This window comes from Gadus macrocephalus, chromosome 11, assembly GCF_031168955.1.
Source record: "Gadus macrocephalus chromosome 11, ASM3116895v1".
In the NCBI taxonomy this organism is placed as follows: domain Eukaryota; kingdom Metazoa; phylum Chordata; class Actinopteri; order Gadiformes; family Gadidae; genus Gadus; species Gadus macrocephalus.
In genome coordinates this window covers 22405610-22424499 of record NC_082392.1, presented here as the reverse complement: position 1 = coordinate 22424499, position 18890 = coordinate 22405610, and the positions used below count along the sequence as shown (strand labels likewise).

General features: G+C 45.8%; 2 protein-coding genes across 11 annotated transcripts in view; both read left to right on the top strand.

The window, feature by feature from the left end:
- The window catches only part of fras1 (Fraser extracellular matrix complex subunit 1), a 157282-nt gene extending 140586 nt beyond the window's left edge, over nt 1-16696 (top strand). For all 3 annotated transcript variants that reach the window (XM_060065890.1, XM_060065889.1, XM_060065888.1), the window contains 16 exons: nt 261-466; nt 1509-1665; nt 1752-1952; nt 2320-2507; nt 2935-3210; nt 3943-4175; nt 7838-7998; nt 8657-8871; nt 10257-10407; nt 10698-10805; nt 10929-11088; nt 13218-13334; nt 13573-13739; nt 14095-14300; nt 14576-14722; nt 14836-16696. In XM_060065890.1, the coding sequence (XP_059921873.1) occupies nt 261-466; nt 1509-1665; nt 1752-1952; nt 2320-2507; nt 2935-3210; nt 3943-4175; nt 7838-7998; nt 8657-8871; nt 10257-10407; nt 10698-10805; nt 10929-11088; nt 13218-13334; nt 13573-13739; nt 14095-14300; nt 14576-14722; nt 14836-15426 (3284 nt within the window). In that variant the 3' untranslated portion in view covers nt 15427-16696. The remainder of the gene's footprint in view (nt 1-260; nt 467-1508; nt 1666-1751; nt 1953-2319; nt 2508-2934; nt 3211-3942; nt 4176-7837; nt 7999-8656; nt 8872-10256; nt 10408-10697; nt 10806-10928; nt 11089-13217; nt 13335-13572; nt 13740-14094; nt 14301-14575; nt 14723-14835) is intronic.
- Nucleotides 16697-18557: 1861 nt separating this feature from the next.
- The window catches only part of bmp2k (BMP2 inducible kinase), a 43483-nt gene continuing 43150 nt past the window's right edge, over nt 18558-18890 (top strand). For 7 of the 8 annotated variants that reach the window (XM_060065894.1, XM_060065896.1, XM_060065897.1 and 4 more), the window contains exon 1: nt 18558-18692. The gene's annotated coding sequence lies outside the window, so the exon portion shown is untranslated. The remainder of the gene's footprint in view (nt 18693-18890) is intronic. The other variant, XM_060065898.1, reaches the window with a different exon arrangement.

Genomic DNA, 18890 nt, shown 5'->3' with positions numbered 1-18890 from the left:
CGCACACACTCACACACATAAACACACACACACACACACACACACACACACACACACACACACACACACACACATACCTTCCAGGACAGTGTGTACCAAACACACACATAAACACACCGCAAAGACAGTATGTACCACTACACACATTCACACACACCTTCTGGGACAGTATGTATTAAACTTGATAAGCTACCATGACCTCTCTGGTGACTCCCTGGTTGTTGCGTGGCTGACACTGGTGCAATGTGATTTGCCTCCAGTTCCCAGCATGCAGTTTGAGAAGAGTGCGTACAAGGTGAAGGAGAAGGAGGGCGTTCTCCACGTCCGTGTGCTGCGGACGGGAGACCTGTCCTCCGTCTCCTCGGTCCGCTGCTTCACCCGCATGCTCAGCGCTCTGGTCATGGACGACTTCACCGAGAGGAGGAACGCAGACGAGTCCCGCATCACCTTCCTCAAAGGAGAGAAGGTAAGATCCTCCTCGCCGCCTGCCTGAGAGGAAGGCTGTTAAAGGGCACCAAGAAGGTTCAAAACAAACATTTGACACAGAATTATAACAGCAACAACATCAAGTTAACATAATATCAATTAACTAAAATCTATTTTTTTATCATGAACTTTAAGTCATTCCCAAAAAAAGGAAAAGATGTCCAGGCACCTCACTCTAACCCTAACTCTGAGACTGGTAATAGGGCTTGGACATCAGAATTAGGGCTGGGATAAACGATTATTTTTAAAACGATTAATCTAGCGATAATTTTTTCGATGCATCGATTAATCGAACGATTCATTTTTTCAGTCAGATTCGATTTCGATTCGATTATCTCCCCATTAATTGACTAATAGCAATTTTACATATCTGAATGAAAAAAACATGAATTCCTTAACATTGCAATACATGTTTATTGCCTTTAAATTCCAAAATAAAAGTGCAAAGTAATGCATTCTTAGAATACTACGGTGCTCGGTCATCTGCAGCTGCTCCCGGGTGGCGCCTCTTCAGGTGCTGGTGCATTGCCGTGGTGTTAGAATGGAAAGCCATCTCCGTTTTGCAAAGACGACATATCACGGAATCGTTTCCTTTTATATTAAAGAATTCCCATACTTTAGAGGAACGAGTGCGTGGCGCCTTGCACTTATGAAAGTCTGAGGAGTCAATCGCGTTGCTACTATGCTCCGGCGCCGCCATCTTTGTTTTGGGTTTTTCGAATCAACACGCATTTTTCGCGTTGACGTAATTTATGCGTCGACGTCATCGATTACGTCGACGCGTTGTCCCAGCCTTAATCAGAATGCATCATGTAACTTTTTGTGGTCACATCATGGCGGCAAATAATTTCCAGATGAATTACTAAACAATGACCAAAACACCATCACCACAAATAACAATCTTATTCTCCTTTACTTCCAACATGCTGGTGGTTGTTGAGATGAGCCGTCACTATGTACAAGCCCTACATCATATGTTTAGATGTTAGCTATGGTTTAATCAGACCTATCACCTCCCCCAGGTAAAGAACTGCACGGTGCGTGTCAGCGATGACTCTGTGTTCGAGCCTGAAGAGGACTTCCAGCTGCACCTGGGCTCTCCAATCAGCGAGCACTGGAGCACGGCCATGGTGGGGGCCAGGGACCTGGCCACAGTCACCATCACCAACGAGGAAGACGGTCAGTCTCAGGCTCCGCCCCTCCTGTCAGGTGATACTCCTATGACCTGCGATGACCTCTGACCTCGGACCCTGTCTCCTCCTCAGCTCCCACCATTGAGTTCCAGCAGGTGTCCTATCAGGTGCGGGAGCCGCCCGGCCCAGACGGCGTCGAGGTGCTCAGCGTCAAGGTGCATCGTCACGGCGACCTGGACCGTACCTCCAAGATCCGCTGCAGCACACGGGATGGCTCGGCCCAGTCCGGACTGGACTACAACCCCAAGAGCCGCGTGCTCAAGTTCACCCCCGGTGCGTTCATCCCTCACTCTCCTAATAATGTGTTAATATCAGAATAACAAGGTCACCTCTGTCCTCCTCCTTCATAACTCACTCATAATAATGTGTTCATAATAACAAGGGCACCTCTAGTCCGTCCTCCTCCATCACTCACTCATAATAATGTGTTCATAATAGCAAGGTCATCTCTAGCCTGTCCTCCTCCTTCATCACGTACTCATAATAATGTGTTCATAATAACAAGGTCACATCTGGTCTCCTCCTTCATCACTCACTCATAATTATGTGTTCATCACAATAACTGGTTGAGTCACCAGCTCAGTGATCAGCCTCCCCGGTCTGTTTAGGGCCTACTTTGATCTTCCTCCTCTTTGTTTAGGGATGGACCACATTTTGTTCAAAGTGGAAATTCTGTCCAACGAGGACAGGGAATGGCATGAGTCATTCTCATTGGTCCTGGGTCCTGACGACCCCGTGGAGGCAGTGCTTGGGGAGATCACCATGGCAACCGTCACCATTCTGGACCAGGAGGCAGCGGGCAGCCTCATCCTCCCAGCCCCGCCGCTCGTAAGATGACCTTTTAGGAACAAACATTCAATATTTATTGATCTATAGTAATCAATAAATAATAATTAACCAACAGTTACAACAAAAACAACAAAAGGTTTTTGATTGGACAGGAGGCACTCTGGAGTGCTGATAGAGAGTATAACAGCACTTGAACTTTTAAGTATACATGCATCACTCTGCTTTGCAGGTAAATATCTGTTAATAACATTAACCATCGTAAGCTCTTACCTGATCTGAATCCCACATGCCACCAAAGCATCTGTTAAAGTATCTGTGCCGAGTGGCTGCACAACTCAGCATTCGGCCTCCAACCTCACACCTGCAACCCAATACCAGCTGTGCTGGGGTTCAGTTTAACTGTGATATGTAATCATGTTGCTGTGATGATGTGTTGATATCTAATCACTTAACCTCCACCCTCCAGGTGGTATCTTTGTTGGACTACAACCAGGTGGAGGAGGTGACCGTGGAGGGCAGTAAGAAGGCTCCATCGGCGGGGTACCCCCTGGTGTGTGTGACCCCCTGCGACCCCCACTACCCAAAGTACTCTGTGACCCGGGGCCGGTGTGAGGAGGCGGGCATCAACCAGACCCAGGTGCACTTCTCTTGGGAGGTGGCCACGCCCACCCACAGCAGTGGGGCCCGCTCCCCCTTCGAGACCGTCACCGACAGCACGCCCTACACCGGTGTCAACCACAAGGTACATCACCATGACAACACGTCACCATGACAACACGCCTTATATTAGCATCAACAACCCCAAGGTACATCCCCAGGAAAAAACGCCTAACATTAGCATCCACCACAAGGAACAACACCATGACGACACGTAACCATGACAAAACGCCTTACATTTAGCATTAACCACAAGGTACATCACCATGACAACACGTCTTCATGAACAAAAACTTAAATCGCAATGGTAACACCCAGTGCACATCCCCATGTGCATATTTCTTCAGATCTGATGAAATATTTTGTAGAATCTGATCCAATTTTACGGATCCGAAAAATTTGACTTGGTGTGAAAGTTCTAAACTATGGCAGTTTTACTTAAACTAGATTATCAAAATCAAGAAGGGAAGCCATGACCTTGGAGTATTGCCCGATAAGTAATTATTTATACTCTCTCCATACTGATCTGTAGAGGCTGGGTGTATCCTGGAAACGCCCGCTACACTATGTACTATTTATGTGTAGGGATTGAGACACTTTTGTCCAAAGTGGCCTTCAGTCAATTGAGTTCCATGTCTTTAAGCAGCAGATAGGTGATCATCTTGCTTGAGGTTGTCTACCAGGTAGACTGGTTACTGGGGATCAATTACAGTCAACCACAAAACACGACCACATCCACAAAACCCACTGTCCCGTCTCCCCTTTCCCCTTTCTCACCCCTTTCCCCTTTTTCTCTCTCTCTACCTCCCCCCATCAGGTGCTGGACAGTATCTACTTCAGCAGGCGGTTTCATGTGCGCTGTGTGGCCCAGGCCCGTGACAAGGCGGGTCACCTGGGCACGCCCCTCCGCAGCAACATCGCAACCATCGGCACCGAGGGCGCCATCTGCCACACCCCTGTTACCACAGGAACCGCACGAGGCTTTCAGGCCCAGTCCTTCATCGCCTCCCTGAAGTACCTGGACGTCAAACACAAGGAGCACCCCAACCGGTGAGCAGGAAGTGGGAAGAGGGGGAGGATGAGGAGCTGGAGGCGCTCACATCTCACAGCCACATAGATACTTTAAAAGTTGTCTTTAGTTACAGTCTAAAAGTATAGTCAAAGAAAGTATTTATACTTTCAAACAAATTTTAAAGCAGCAATACAAAGTGATTCACATAGAAACGACAGTAAGTACAGTAAAAAAGTCAGAGATATATTTGAGTGGAAGAAAGAAACAATATAGCTGCATGCAGCAATGCGGTTGTCAAGCATAATGGGACTCGATAAGCTAATTCTGCCAGACGGACGTAATCGGCTGGGTGGCTACATGACGACCGTCTCGGTAATCGGTGAACTAACTCTGCCGGACGGACGTAATCGGCTGGTTGGCTACATGACGACCTTCTCGGTAATTGGTAAACTAATTCTACCGGACGGAGGAAATCGGCTAGGTGGCTACATTATGACCGTCTCGGTAATCAGTAATAATGACGGCAGGTGGGATGAAGTACAGGATTATGCGAGTACGTAAGTAGTAGTAAATGTAGACAAAATGGAAAAATGACCCTACCTAGTGGTAAGGGCGCATGACGACCGTCTCGGTAATCGGTAACCTAATTCTGCCGGACGGACGTAATCGGCTGGGTGGCTACATGACGACCGTATTGGTAATCGGAGGACGTAATCTATGGCAAGCCGAATTGTCATTTATTAACTAAGTTTGACTGTCCGGAATTTACATTGTAGATATCAACAACTTCATTCAAGATATCTGTAATGTAGTTGTGACTAGTCGAAACGACAGTTAGAGATATCTGTAATGTAGTTTTGACTAGTCGAAACGACTGTTAGAGATATCTGTAATTCAGTTTTGACTAGGCGAAACTGAATTACAGATATCTGCAATGACTTCACGGAAAACGACATTCAACTCGTCACACATCTTAAATGACAATTGCAGATATCTGTAATTCAGTTTCGCCTAGGCAGAATGAAAGTTAAAGATATCTCAAACGTCATTTGAGTGTTGGGCATTACGTTTTAGATATCCAGAAATACGTAATTTCCCCTTGCCGCCATAATCAAAGAAGAAGTGGGTTCATTTCCGAATGGAATAAGAAAGGAGCAGTCATGGCGTTGGCTGTGATCGAAAAGATCACGAGAAAATATGGAGCGATGTAATCAGTGAATTGTGTGAATGATGATTGAACAAGGAGCTGCTCCGCTCCCGCTTAAAGTAAACGGTCCTATAATTTGTCATTACAGATATCTGAAACGTCATTACAGATATCTGAAACGTCATTTCGCCTAGTCAAAACTCGAATTCAAGATATCTATAATTCAGTTTCGCCTAGGCAGAATGAAAGTTAAAGATATCTACAATTGTAGATATCTCTAATCAAAATTCCTTTCAAGATATCTATAACTTGATAATAGATATCTACAACGTCATTTTGACTAGTCGTAACTCCAGTTAGAGATATCTACAACGTCATTTTGACTAGTCGTAACTCCAGTTAGAGATATCTACAACTTCATTTCGCCTAGTCAAAACTTAATTTAAGATATCTGAAAAGGGACATGTAGATATCTTGAATTGAGGTGAATTAAAGATATCTTGAACTGGAATTATGACTAGTCAGAATCAAATTGTAGATATCTCAAACTGGAATTACAGATATCTACAATTCAGTTGCAGATATCCGTAATTCACAAAGTGGATATCCGCAACTGAATTGTAGATATCCGCAATGAGAAACCCCATAGACATGAATGGCGAAAATGACGCAATTTCGCCTAGGAGGAATGTCTTTGTGGATATCTGAAATGACAATTGCGGATAGGAGGAATGTAGTTGCGGATATCCGAAATGTTAGTTTTGACTAGGCGAAACTGAATTGCAGATATCTGCAATGTAAATTCCGGATAGTCAAACTTAGTTAATAAATGACAATTCGGCTTGCCATAGTAATCGGCTAGGTGGCTACATGACGACCGTATCGGTAATCGGATGGACGTAATCGGCTAGGTGGCTACATGATGACCGTCTCGGTTATCGGTAATAACGACGGCTGATGGAATGAACTACAGCAATGTGCGAATACGCGGCAATGTTTACTAAATGGAAAAATTACCCTACCTAGCGGTAAGGGCACATTATCGTCCGCCCGACAGAACAAAGGACACAAATACATAGGGGTATTCGGAACAATATCCCTAACAGAGACACAATGTTAACAAGCATCCGTTTTTGAGGTTGTTCATGAAGCATCTCATCCAGTAAGAATGATGTCATGAGTCTATGTACCAAGTTTGGCTATGATATGTTAAAGAGTTGCTGAGAATCGGCTTACTTGCTGTTTGGCGGCTTTGCCGGCAAGTTTGATTGGCTGTCACGGCCAAACGGTTTTGAATTGGTAAAAGCTGTTTGGCACATTTGTTCAGCTTGGGCTGAACAAATGATTGGAATATAAACCACATGCCAAAGATTGGATATAATCTGTGGCCTGTGGATATGTAATATTGATTTTGAGAACTTTCAACATGGCGGCCAATTTCTGATATATTAGCTATATTGGGCGGTCTGACAGTATCACCAGACATTGAGAATAAGTTTGAAATATACTCATGTGACGAGAGAGGAGTTAAAACACGTCTTTGTTAATTATAGCGCCCCCTAGAGATCAGTGGTCACCAAATTCATTTAGTGGCCCCGCGATGACGTCGTGGGTCTATGTACGGTATGTATAGTATGGCTATGATATGTCAAAGTGCTGCTGAGATATTGGCGTCTTTCCTGTTTGGCGGCTTTGCGGTCGAATTTGATTGGTTGTCGCAGATATCTCGTGATATAGAATTTACTATCTACATGGGGAGGTCTGATAGTATCAACAGACATTGAACATTTGTTTGATATATACTCATGTGAAGAGAGAGGAGTTAAAACACATCGACATTAAAAACAGCGCCCCCTAGAGGTCAAAGCTCACCAAATTCATTGAGTGTCACCATGAGGAGGTCATGGGTCTATGTACCAGGCCAAACGGTATTGAATTTGAACAATATTTCGATGCCTTTTATCAAGCATGGCCTGAAGATCATGTGTGCCAAGTTTGGAGATGATTGGACAAAATTTGGGATAGGAGTAGCATTTTGAAGGTTTTGTACATTAACCAAGATGGCGGAAAATCCATCATGGCATAAAATGACGTCATAGGGTGCGTTGAACTCGGCTTGGTTCAAGGATTCCAATGATACCTTGTTTGTGAATATTGGATGAATGGGTTGAAAGTTATAAACATGAATGCATGTCCAACTTTGACCTGTTGGTGGCGCTAGAGCTGGTGGGCTAGCGACCTGAAATTAGCTTGATGGGCTAATGGAGCTGTCTTGAACCAGTGTACCAAATTTCACAACTTTTCACCAAGGCGTTCTATGGGCTGCCATAGACTCCCATGATGGTAAAATAATAATAATAGGAATTCATACAAAAACAATAGGTTGTCTCGCAACTTCGTTGCTTGACACCCAATAACCAATAGTGAACAATGGTTGACAAGAAGAAGCTAAAAAGATAATATATGTTCAGTTTGTAACAGATTAATGACAAATTGTGATGCCCAGATCTCCTCAATCCCCTTTGTTGTGTGGTTGTGTGTGTCCCTCCTCAGCATCCATATCTCAGTCCAGATCCCCCACCAGGATGGCATGCTGCCCCTGATCTCCACCCTCCCGCTCCACAACCTCCACCTCCTTCTGTCCGAGTCCATCTATCGCCAGCAGCACGTCTGCTCCAACCTGCTCACTCTTACAGAGCTGCAGGGACTTTCTGGTAACTACACACTATCACACACTTTATTGTGCAAGAAACTGATGATGTTTTGTTTTTCCTTATCTAATTAACAATATTTTGGGAAACTTCAAAAATCAAGAGAAAAAACTGTAGGCATTAAAAGCCTTGGCCTCAGCCTACCCCATGTTCGACACTATAACATTGAGGACACATCTTTGGCACACTCTTCTTGCGGAGCCTCAACATGTCAGGTGTTCTCAAATATCTTGGTCTGTCTGTGCTTCGTTTGTATAAAGTGTGCGCTGGGCTTTAGGAAACACCGCACTACAAATGGTGAATGGTAAACGGACTGCATTGATAGAGCACTATTTTAACCAGTGCCCACTCAAAGCACTTTACAATATTGCCTAACATTCACCCATTCATGCTAACATATTCCCACACGGACGGCGGAGTCAGCCATGCAAGGCGTCAGGGTGAGGTGTTTTACACAAGGACACCTCGACACTCAGCTAGGAGGAGCCAGGGATCGAAACAGCAACCTTCCGGTTACCAGGCAACCCGCTCTACCTCCTGAGCTGAATGTCACCTACGCAGTGTGAATGTCGTGTACAGTGAGGCTACACAGGGAAGCCCGATGAATGGGGTTGCAGAGGTGACCCTGAGTTCATCCTGTTGTGGTGTTTCTGTATCCTAGAGGCGAGTTTCCTTGAGGAAGTGTCCTACGACAGTATCTCCCTGGGCCCGGGATACGACCGGCCATACCAGTTCAACCCCCAGGTCAGAGAGTCACGCACCATTCAGCTGTACCGACACCTCAACCTGAAGAGCTGTATCTGGAACTTCGACGCCTTCTATGACATGACTGCCCTCATCGACGTCTGCGGGGGTTCGGTCACCGCAGACTTCCAGGTCAGTCTCCTCCTTAACCACATCATGAAGGATCAGGATGTATTGTACACACCTTTCCACTGAGTCTCGAGCAGAACCCTGTAGAACCCAGTAGCACCTTTCTAGAGCCCAGTAGAACCCCTAGCACCTTGTAGAACCAATTAGAACGTTGAAGAACATTTAGGTGCAAGAAACGCCAACACCCAACATTCACCATATAGACTGAAGTCATGCAACGACGATCAGAAAAGTTTCCCAACTATGAACTTAATCTGACAACAGCCTGCAGCCTCCAACGAGTGTGCAACAGGGACCGACTGTTGTTGGAGCAGTTGGAACTCTCTAGAATCCTGTAGAGGCTGTAAAAACCCTGAGGAAGCCTCTACTAGCTCTAAGGAGCCTGTGAGATAAAAACACATTTGGGTTTGATATCCCAATGGTTACGTCCCACGCCAACTTTATGATACTCTTATAGTTCGGTTGGTGTGTATGAGCGTTATAATGACTGTGGTGTTTATGAAATAAGCCACACAGGTGTCTGGAAAGCCTTACCCCTGCTTAGAAGTGGGAAAAAATTGTATCGCTGCTCAGATAGAGCTTTACCATCCATCCACACACACCGTAGCGTTATACTTGAAGTGCCCGAAAAGCTCACCTTTCTCTTGGACGTCGCAGTCCACTGCTGCCCAGTCAGAGCTCCACCACGCCGCCGGTGGCTGTGATGCTGTGTAGTGCTTTCAAATAAGTCACACACACATGTTGGCGTGGGTATGTTGCAAACACACTACCCACTTCCCAGTCCACACTCCACACTCCCCTCTCCACACTCCCCTCTCCCCTCTCCCCACTCCCCTCTCCACACTCTCCACTCCCCCACTCCCCTCTCCACACTCCCCTCTCCCCTCTCCACACTCCCCTCTCCACACTCCCCTCTCCACACTCCCCTCCCCACACCCCCAATCTCCTCTCCCCACTCCACACGCCCAACTCTCCACTCTCCACTCCCCTCTCCACACTCCCCACTCCCCTCCCCACACTCCCCACTCCCCTCTCCACACTCCACACCCCCCTCCCCACACTCCCCTCTCCCCTCTCCACACTCCACACTCCCCTCTCCACACTCTCCACTCCCCACTTCCCAGTCCACACTCAACACTCCACACTGCCCACTACCCACTCCCAGTAGAGTGGAACGTATACAAAAATATAGGACTCAACACCATTTTTCGCTAAAGTAAGAGCCTAATTCAGTATCAGTGATAAAATGGATTAGTATGTTGAAAATCATATTAGAAAAATCACCACGTTTAAAACATAAAAATAACGGTTTTGGGTTCAACCCTTTAGAGGCGGTTAGATCCTTCTAGAACCCTGTAGAAGCCTTTAGAACCTCGTTCTCCCCCCAGGTGCGAGACTCGGCCCAGTCGTTCCTGACGGTGCAGGTCCCGCTCTACGTGTCCTACATCTACGTCACGGCTCCGCGTGGCTGGGCCTCGCTGGAGCACCACACAGAGATGGAGTTCTCCTTCTTCTACGACACCATCCTCTGGAGAACAGGTTCACCTTCCACACTACCTGCCGTCCAGCACCACCTTTTACAGCACAACACTTTCAACACCCCTCATCAGCCCATCCACCCCATGTTCTACACACCACCTAACCCACCTTCTGCACCACCATCCACCTCCACCTTCCATACTACTAACCAGCCCATCCATCCCATCTCATTAACCACCCACACATTGTACATCACCCGCCTACAACACAAAACCGAACACACCAACCTTCTACATCAGCCCCTCCCCCTCAGCTCACGTTATCTCACTAGTTTGACCGCTGACCCCAAGGTATCCAGACGGACAGCGTCCTATCGGCGCGTCTCCAGATCATCCGGATCTTCATCAGGGAGGACGGGCGGCTCGTCATCGAGTTCAAAACACACGCCAAGTTCAGAGGTCAGGCGTCTCCAAAGTCACCCAGGAATAATGTATATAATACTAACTAATACCTAATGATGTAAGCTTGGTTAAGGGACTGGATGGGACCAACCAGTTGTTATCTTACCCCCCCCACACCAGGTCAGTTCGTCCCTGACCACCACACTCTCCCTGGTCACAAGTCCCAGCTGGTGGCCCCAGACCACCTAGGAGGAATCAAGTTTGACCTGCAGCTGGTGTGGAGCGGCCAGACATTCGACTCTCCGTACCAGCTGTGGAGAGCCACCAGCTCCTACAGCAGGTCTGATCCTCCTACAGTTAGGATGAGGTGTTAGTTTAGAGTGGGTTAGTCAAAGTGTAAGGTAAGAGCTGCTTAGTCAAACTGTAAGGTTGGAGATGGTTAGTTTTGGAATTCGGTTAGAGGAGCTTTGTTTAGGTATTAGGCTAGAGGTGGTTAAGATGAGGTATTAGGCTAGAGATGGTTAGTTTATATAAACTTAGCACTAAAAGTAAGGAAATGTGTGTTTGGTTGATTATTTCTCTGTGGTAACAATGCTTTTTGGCAATAAATCTTATACCGTTGGAAAGCCTGTATAGTTCCCTTTCAAATTGTGCCCCATTTGTAAGGAACATCCCCTTGTGGGATGAGCAGCAGAGCTGAGTATGTGAATTCCGCCCATGAAAAATTTGGCAAATCTTCTCTGCCAATGCCACACAGCTTAATCTGCCATTGACTCGTTAGTTGTTTGGTGGATTGGATGATTGAAGTTTGAAGAAACAAGACATATTGGCAATTAAACAATTTATTCATTTCACAAACAGGAGCCTCAGTAGCGTCTGGAAGAACCATACACAGCCACAACAGCTTGGCACCACCTCCTTATGCTGGTCACCAGCCTGGTCACACACTGCTGTGGGATGGCATCCCATTCTTCAACCAGCATTTGTCGCAAGTCAGCAAACGTGGTTATGTTGGTCACTCTGGCACGAACAGCACGCCCAAGCTGATTCCACAAGTGTTCAATGGGGTTGAGGTCAGGACTGCTAGAAGGCCATTCCATCCTCTCCACTCCCACATTCTGGAGGAAGTCTCTGATAAACCCCGCCCTGTGGGGACGAACTTTGTCATCTTTGAGGATAGAGTTCGGTCCCAGACTGTGGAGACATGGGATTGACCCTACGATCTAACTTCCGTAAGCAGAATCTGGACTCATCACTGAACATAACGTTCCTCCACATGTTCAGTGCACAGGTTCCAGTGCACGTGTGGCCGACACCAGTGAAAACGGGCCTGACGGTGAAGGGCAGTCATGGCAGGACTCCTGGCAGCCCTATGAGACCGGAGATTGGCTGCATGTAGTCTGTTACGGATTGTCTGGGCAGAGAGCTGTCGGCCATATCGTCCTGCAAACCTTAACTGAAAATCTGTAGAAGACTGAGTGCTGACAGGGTGATGAAACGGTCTTCTTGGGGTGTCGTCTTCTTGGGACGCCCACTTTGCGGCCTGTCTTTGACATCCCCCGTTATATGGAACTTGGCCTTCAGTTTAGAGAGGGTACTAGGGCTCACTCCAAATAATGCAGCAACTTGGTTTTGCGGAACACCAGCTTGAAGTTGCCCAATCAGGTGTCAATCAGGCACCTGATTGGCATCACCTGGGGGTACCAGAAGCTCAAAACAAGTGTCAATAGCAACAGCAAAATAATCTGTTTGGCAATGGCAGAAAAGATTTGGCAAATCTTTCATGGGCGCAACCCACATACTCAGCGCTGCTGCTCATCCCACAAATGCATGTTCCTTATAAATGGGGCACCATTTGAAAGGGAACTAAATAGGCTTTCCACGGGTATAAGATTTATTGCCAAAAAGCATTGTTACCACAGAGAAATAATCGACCAAACACAAATTTCCTTACTTTTTGTGCTAAGTTTATAAGTTTAGAGATGGTTAACTTGAGGTATTCAGTTAGAGATGGCTATGTTTTAGGTTGGAGATGGTTCAGTTAAGCTAATAGGTTAGAGATGGTACTGTTGAGGATATGGTTAAGAGATGGTTAGTTTAGGTATTAGGTTAGAGCAGGTTAAGTTTAGAATGATATTAGGTAACAGATGGTTAAGTGTAATATTAGACTAGAGATGGTTAAGTTGAGGCATTAGGTAAATGAGAATTAAGTTTAGGTATTAGGCTAGGGATGGTTAAGTTTATGTATCGGGTTAGAGAGGGTTATTTTAGGTATTAGATTAAGATGGTCAAGTTTAGATATTAGGTTCGAGGTGACAGAATAGATACGTTATGTTTTGGTCAGAAATATTTAAGGTTAGGTATTAGGGTTGGGTTTACATGTTGTATTCCTTTTGAGTACATTTAATGAGACTGTTGTGTTGTGTAGCAGTTTAACCCCTCTCCTCTGTGTGTTTCCTGTCGGGACAGGAAGGACTACTCTGGAGAGTACACAGTGTTACTGGTCCCGTGCACGGTGCAGCCCACCCAGCCCTGGATCGACCCGGCAGACAAACCCCTGTCCTGCACTGCGCACGCCCCCGAGAAGTAGGCCCCGCCCCTCGGACCGCCTACCTCTCTGACCTCTCACCACTAAACCCGGAACTTTCTGACCTCTCACCTCTCTCCTTTTCACGCTTAAGCTCTATAGGAAGCAAAGTTAACATCCCTGAAACATTTTGATTGATTAAAATAAAGACATCACTTTTAAATGGCAGACTGCACACAGGCTCGTAATTTGAACGTGTTCCCAAATTGTGTGTCTCATTGTGTTGTCCTCCTGAAGGTTCCTGGTTCCGATCTCCTTCCAGCAGACCAACCGGCCGGTCCCGCTGGTCTACTCCCTGAACACAGAGTTCCAGCTGTGTAACAACGACAAGCTCTTCCTCCTGGACCCAGCCGCCGCAGACATCTCCCTGGCTGAGATGGACTACAAGGGGGCCTTCTCCATGGGTACTTCAATACCCAAAATCCTCTTCTAACAGCCGCTCTCCTCCTCCAGGAGAGCTGAACATGAGATTTTATTGTATATTTGGATCTATATATATCATTTATTTTTAATAATAAGATACAACATCTCAGAGCGACAGAGAGATTGAGAGTGAGGTTAATCCTAAACTCTTCCCCTCTTTCGCACGGCCCGTGGTTGGTCATGCTTGCCTGTCAATCAAGACCTTGTCCTAACAAGTTCCTGACACAGTTAACCAAAACTGTGTCCTAGATTTTGGTATGGAAAGACTGGCTCTGTGAGACTAGGGTTAGGGTGCACGTTCTTACTGCTGTCCTGTGTGCTGTGCTCCCCCTGCAGGTCAGACACTGTATGGCAGGGTGCTGTGGAACCCGGAGCAGAGTCTGAACGCGGCCTACCGGCTGCAGCTGGAGAAGGTGTACCTGTGCACCGGTAGAGACGGATACGTCCCCTTCTTTGACCCCACTGGAACGCTGTACAACGAGGGCCCGCAGTACGGCTGCTTACAACCCTCCAAGAGCCTCAAACACCGCTTCCTCCTGCTGGTACAATACTACAACACAATGCTAATACCTGAATATAACTGAAGATACTGAGGTAGTATCTTCAGTACTAAAGTGTCATAATACCACTTATTTACTCAGTAGCATCATATCATGTCATGTCATACTTACTCAGTTGTTACGTATAATAACCTATTACTCACGCAATACAGTAGGTATTGGATCACAGTTGCAGTCCGTTATCAAGGTTAGTCTGCTGCTTTTATCAAGGCTCATAAAGAAGAGTGTGTGTGTGTGTGTGTGTGTGTATTTTCCAGGATCGTAAGCAGCCCGATGTGTGTGACAGCTACTTCCACGATGTTCCCTTCGAGGCTAACTTCGCCTCGGACCTCCCGGAATTGCATCCCATGGCGGCTATGCCTGGCGTGGACGGCTTCACCATGAAGGTGGACGCACTCTACAAGGTCTGTGATCTCCCCGTATGAGCAGCCCATAGCTGTGTCTCTATGGTAACCCAGCAGCTCTCACGGCCCTGGGTTCAGATTAAGGTAATGCTGATTGTGCTCTTGATTGACAGGTGGAGGCGGGACACCAGTGGTACCTGCAGGTCATCTACGTCATCTCACCGGAGTCGCGGTCCGGCGTGCGGCTCCAACGCTCCCTGCTGGGCGTTGCCCTGCCCGCCCTGCCCGCCGCACGCCACCGCCGTGACCTGGTGGACAGCAGCGGGCGCCTGACGCTGGACGAGTCTCTGATCTACGACAATGAGGGCGACCAGGTGAAGAACGGAACCAACATGAAGTCTCTGCGGCTGCAGGCAACGCCGGCCCCCGCCTACAACGCCTACCTTGGGAGCTCGGTGGGGGGCGGGGTGGCCGCGGTCTCCCTTCTGGTCCTCATCCTGCTGGCCTCCTGCCTGCTGGTGCAGCGCTGCCGGGCGGGGGGGGGGAAGGGTTCTCGTGAGGAGTACCCACTGAACACCAAGGTAGAGGTGTGTCTGGACAAGCGCCTGGAGAAGAACTTCAGCAGCAGACACTGCACAGTACGCAACTTCAACGATCTCCACGGCAACCATGACACGCGCACCGCCAAGGTCAACAACAAGACAAAGCAGGTCAACCTTGGGGTAAAGCTCCACAACAACCTGGGCGATGGGACGGAGGTGTAGCCGTGCTGTTCGCTCCACTTCCTGTTGGTATGGGTGCGGCAGGAAGCACGTCAGAGGAGGAGGAAACGAACAGCGGGCGCTCAAGTCTATTGAACTGGTATTTTCCAAGTTCTGAGTTTGTTCTTCAAGGAAGTAAATGTTGTATGTATTTTTATATCAGGTGAGAAAGGGAAACGGGTTTGATAGCAGACAACAACATGACATCATGATTTCACAACCAAGCTAACGCGCACGTTTCATCACGTAATTCCAAGAGTATTATGGGTGGCTCAGCTCCGAATCAGGATGGTATCCATGGTAACCATGTCTCCAGTCTGCTTGTTTCTTAGCCAATCAGTTTCCAGGCTGGCAGTTGCTGTGCCATGTTAGCCCGCCTGCGGTGTGAAGCAGCCTGGAGTGTAAATAAAGGAGGATATAATGGATGTGAGCTGTTCAAGTGCAATTAAATCTTCCTTCACAAGCAGATATAGATTGGTAGCATCACTGTTATGAATATGTATAAAACCTTCATTCACCTGTAGATATAGTTTGGTAGCATCACTGTTAGGATTACTACATTGGAAAGTTTCACTGGATGAATATTTTATTTTGCAGATACTGTCGATTCTTATTAAACATTTACATTTCTTACAGTTGCACTGGAACAGATACTGTTGATATTTTATAGATACATATACATTTCAAACAGTTCCTCTGTGAAATGGTTTGTTTAACGCTACGTGCCCTGAGTGCCCTGAGTGATACTAAGTGCCCTGCAGTATTTCGAATCATCCAAAGTGATTTATAGAGAATTTCTACTTTGGCCTTCCTATCGTTGCATAACGACTGAGTTTGAATACTGGTCCAGTAGTTTATATATTGTGTGTTACTGCTGTTGGGTTGGGTCCACACTACAACAGAATCAATCAAATATTTTTTGTGTCAAAGGTTTCATATTGTGGACGGAATGGCGTTGTGTGGAAAATAGTCTAAGAGACTAAATATCCCTCTTGGACTACTTATATATATTTTAAATATATATATTTTAAACACAATGACGTATTACTCTCCTAATTTGTCATACTTTGCTTAATCTTCCTGGTTGCCAACGCTGCCTCAATCAATCCAATCAGTCTGTTTCTCTCTCCCTTCACCTTTGTGCCTAACAATAATCACTGATTGAGAAGTTAGGGAAATCCTCATATATTGTTGGTGCTATTTTGTATTAATAATATGTTATTAATGTCATGCCTATCATCTGGTGCCTTTTTGAATAAAATCCTGAAATCCACACATTGCATTCTGCATCCTCACCAACACAACCAACAATCTAAACCTCACCAAAACCACATGGGTGCACGCCACGCACACGGGTTTAGGTCACGTGATCGACTCTTGACTGATTATGTGATATGTGGCCATCATGTGCTGCTTGTAGAACATGAGGTTGAAAGAAGTGTAATATTGAAAAAGTGGATAAAAGAATAGAGACTAGCAGGGGCGTTTCTAGGTTTCTGAAACATCCGGGGCTTAGCCCAAGAGGGAATAGGACAGTGCGCGTGCGGCAAATTTGGTTGTATACTTTATTGCGCTTGCATTTTTTTTCATAATGCTTTACCTAAATAAACAAAATAGGCAGGTAATTATAGCTTTGAATAGCTACCTGACTGCTGCTTATCCCCAGACATCTAAAGTTCCATTCAAGTTATTTCAGAGTAAAATGAATACAAGTGAGACAGACCTTACATTACCTATATCAGGTGTGTCAAACTCATTTTCACAAAGGGCCAATCTATGATGAAATGATAATCATACTAAGGGCTGACATGGAGTTTGCTGACATGCCTTCTTTTTAATCCAAAAAGTAAAAACAACATATCTATGGATGTATTGTATGCAACCTGCGTCCAGGGTCATATAGGCTAGGTTTCATTTCAACATTTTGGGAGACAAATTATAGGTGGGGGGTATGGGGGTGCTCCCCCAGAAATGTTTGAGCGTCAAACACTTAATTTCCTGCATTCTGGTGGATTTTTATTCATCTATCTGTGCCTTTTCTGCATCATTTTATAGTGGAAATATTTTTTTTTCTGTGAAGGAAAAGACAACATTCAGGTTCCTAAAGAAACAACTATTATGGAATATAATGCAGTAAGGCTCTCAGGCATCCTGGATTTTTCAAAACTTTCTGCAAATTGAAAACATATCACATGTTTTGGGTATTTCTTTTTTAGGAATCATGACTCAGCACCAGTGTTAACTATTTATGACACTTAACATTGGTAATGAAATGACAGTCGGCATTGGAATCGAAAAGGGCAGCAGCTAGCTAGTTAGCTAAATTGTAACTTAAGGCAAAAGTTGGAAACAAATCATGTTAGCATTCATCCTTAGACACTTGACACAATCAGTCATCAATATTGGCATGCTATTTAGCCTCATAGATTGGCCTATTTACAGACCACAAAAAACGGAGATATTTTCTTCAATGCAAGTTCATAAATTCTTGGCTTAAAATCTTGAGCAGTAGAACAGAAATTCCTAGCAGTAAGCTACGCAAGAGTCTTAACAAATGGGGGCATGTGCGACGCGTGGATATAGCACAGGCTCTGCATGCAGCAAAAAAAAAAAAAAAAAAAGGATATATTTTTTCTTTTTTTAACAAAAAAGATTCGGGGCTAATCAAATTAGATCCGGGGCTTTAGCCCCGAATAAAACAGCCTAGTGACGCCACTGGAGACTAGTATATATAAGAACAAACTTTGACATGGGCCTTAAACAATGCCCTAAGTTGAACTAAGTTGCTTTAGTCTGTCTTACTTTGCCTCGAGACCGTCTGTAAATCAGTTAACAGATGCTGAACTAAAAAGTGAATGCAGACGGAAGTAAATACTAAATGAATACTATTTTGTCGTTGTACATAATATATAACAATTTGGAAATAATCAATATAACTATTATATTGTTTTATACAGAATGTATACGAATCTATAACATAGCAAAGGCCAATTTTATAAAGTTATCAAAGAGAAACAGTGTGACCAATTTGCACACTTTCAGGGTCTTCCTCAACGACGCATCCTGGACCCTGACTGTCATCCTCACCGTCCAATCAGGCCACAACTCGGCGGGCGTTTTCCTGTCCTCCACCAACCAACTCACAATAGGAGGGCGGGTCAGAGATGGGTCAAAACAGACCGCTGGGAGTCTGAAGTTTAGCGACGCGCTCCAGAAGATGACCCGGAGAAAGGCGCCTAGAGACGGGGGATACAAACACCGCTAGCAGAGTATGAGATCAAATGTGTTTTTAATTGACTTACTTACACACATGCAAGATAGGTGTGTGGCTAATCACAACCGCTATTCTAGCATAGGGAGACAGCGAGGGAGCGTCAGTTAGCCTAGCATAGGAGGCTACCCCGAAGTGGAGGGCTTCCGGCTGGACTCTGAACTAGTTTGACCTGGGGTGGATCGATAAAGAGTTA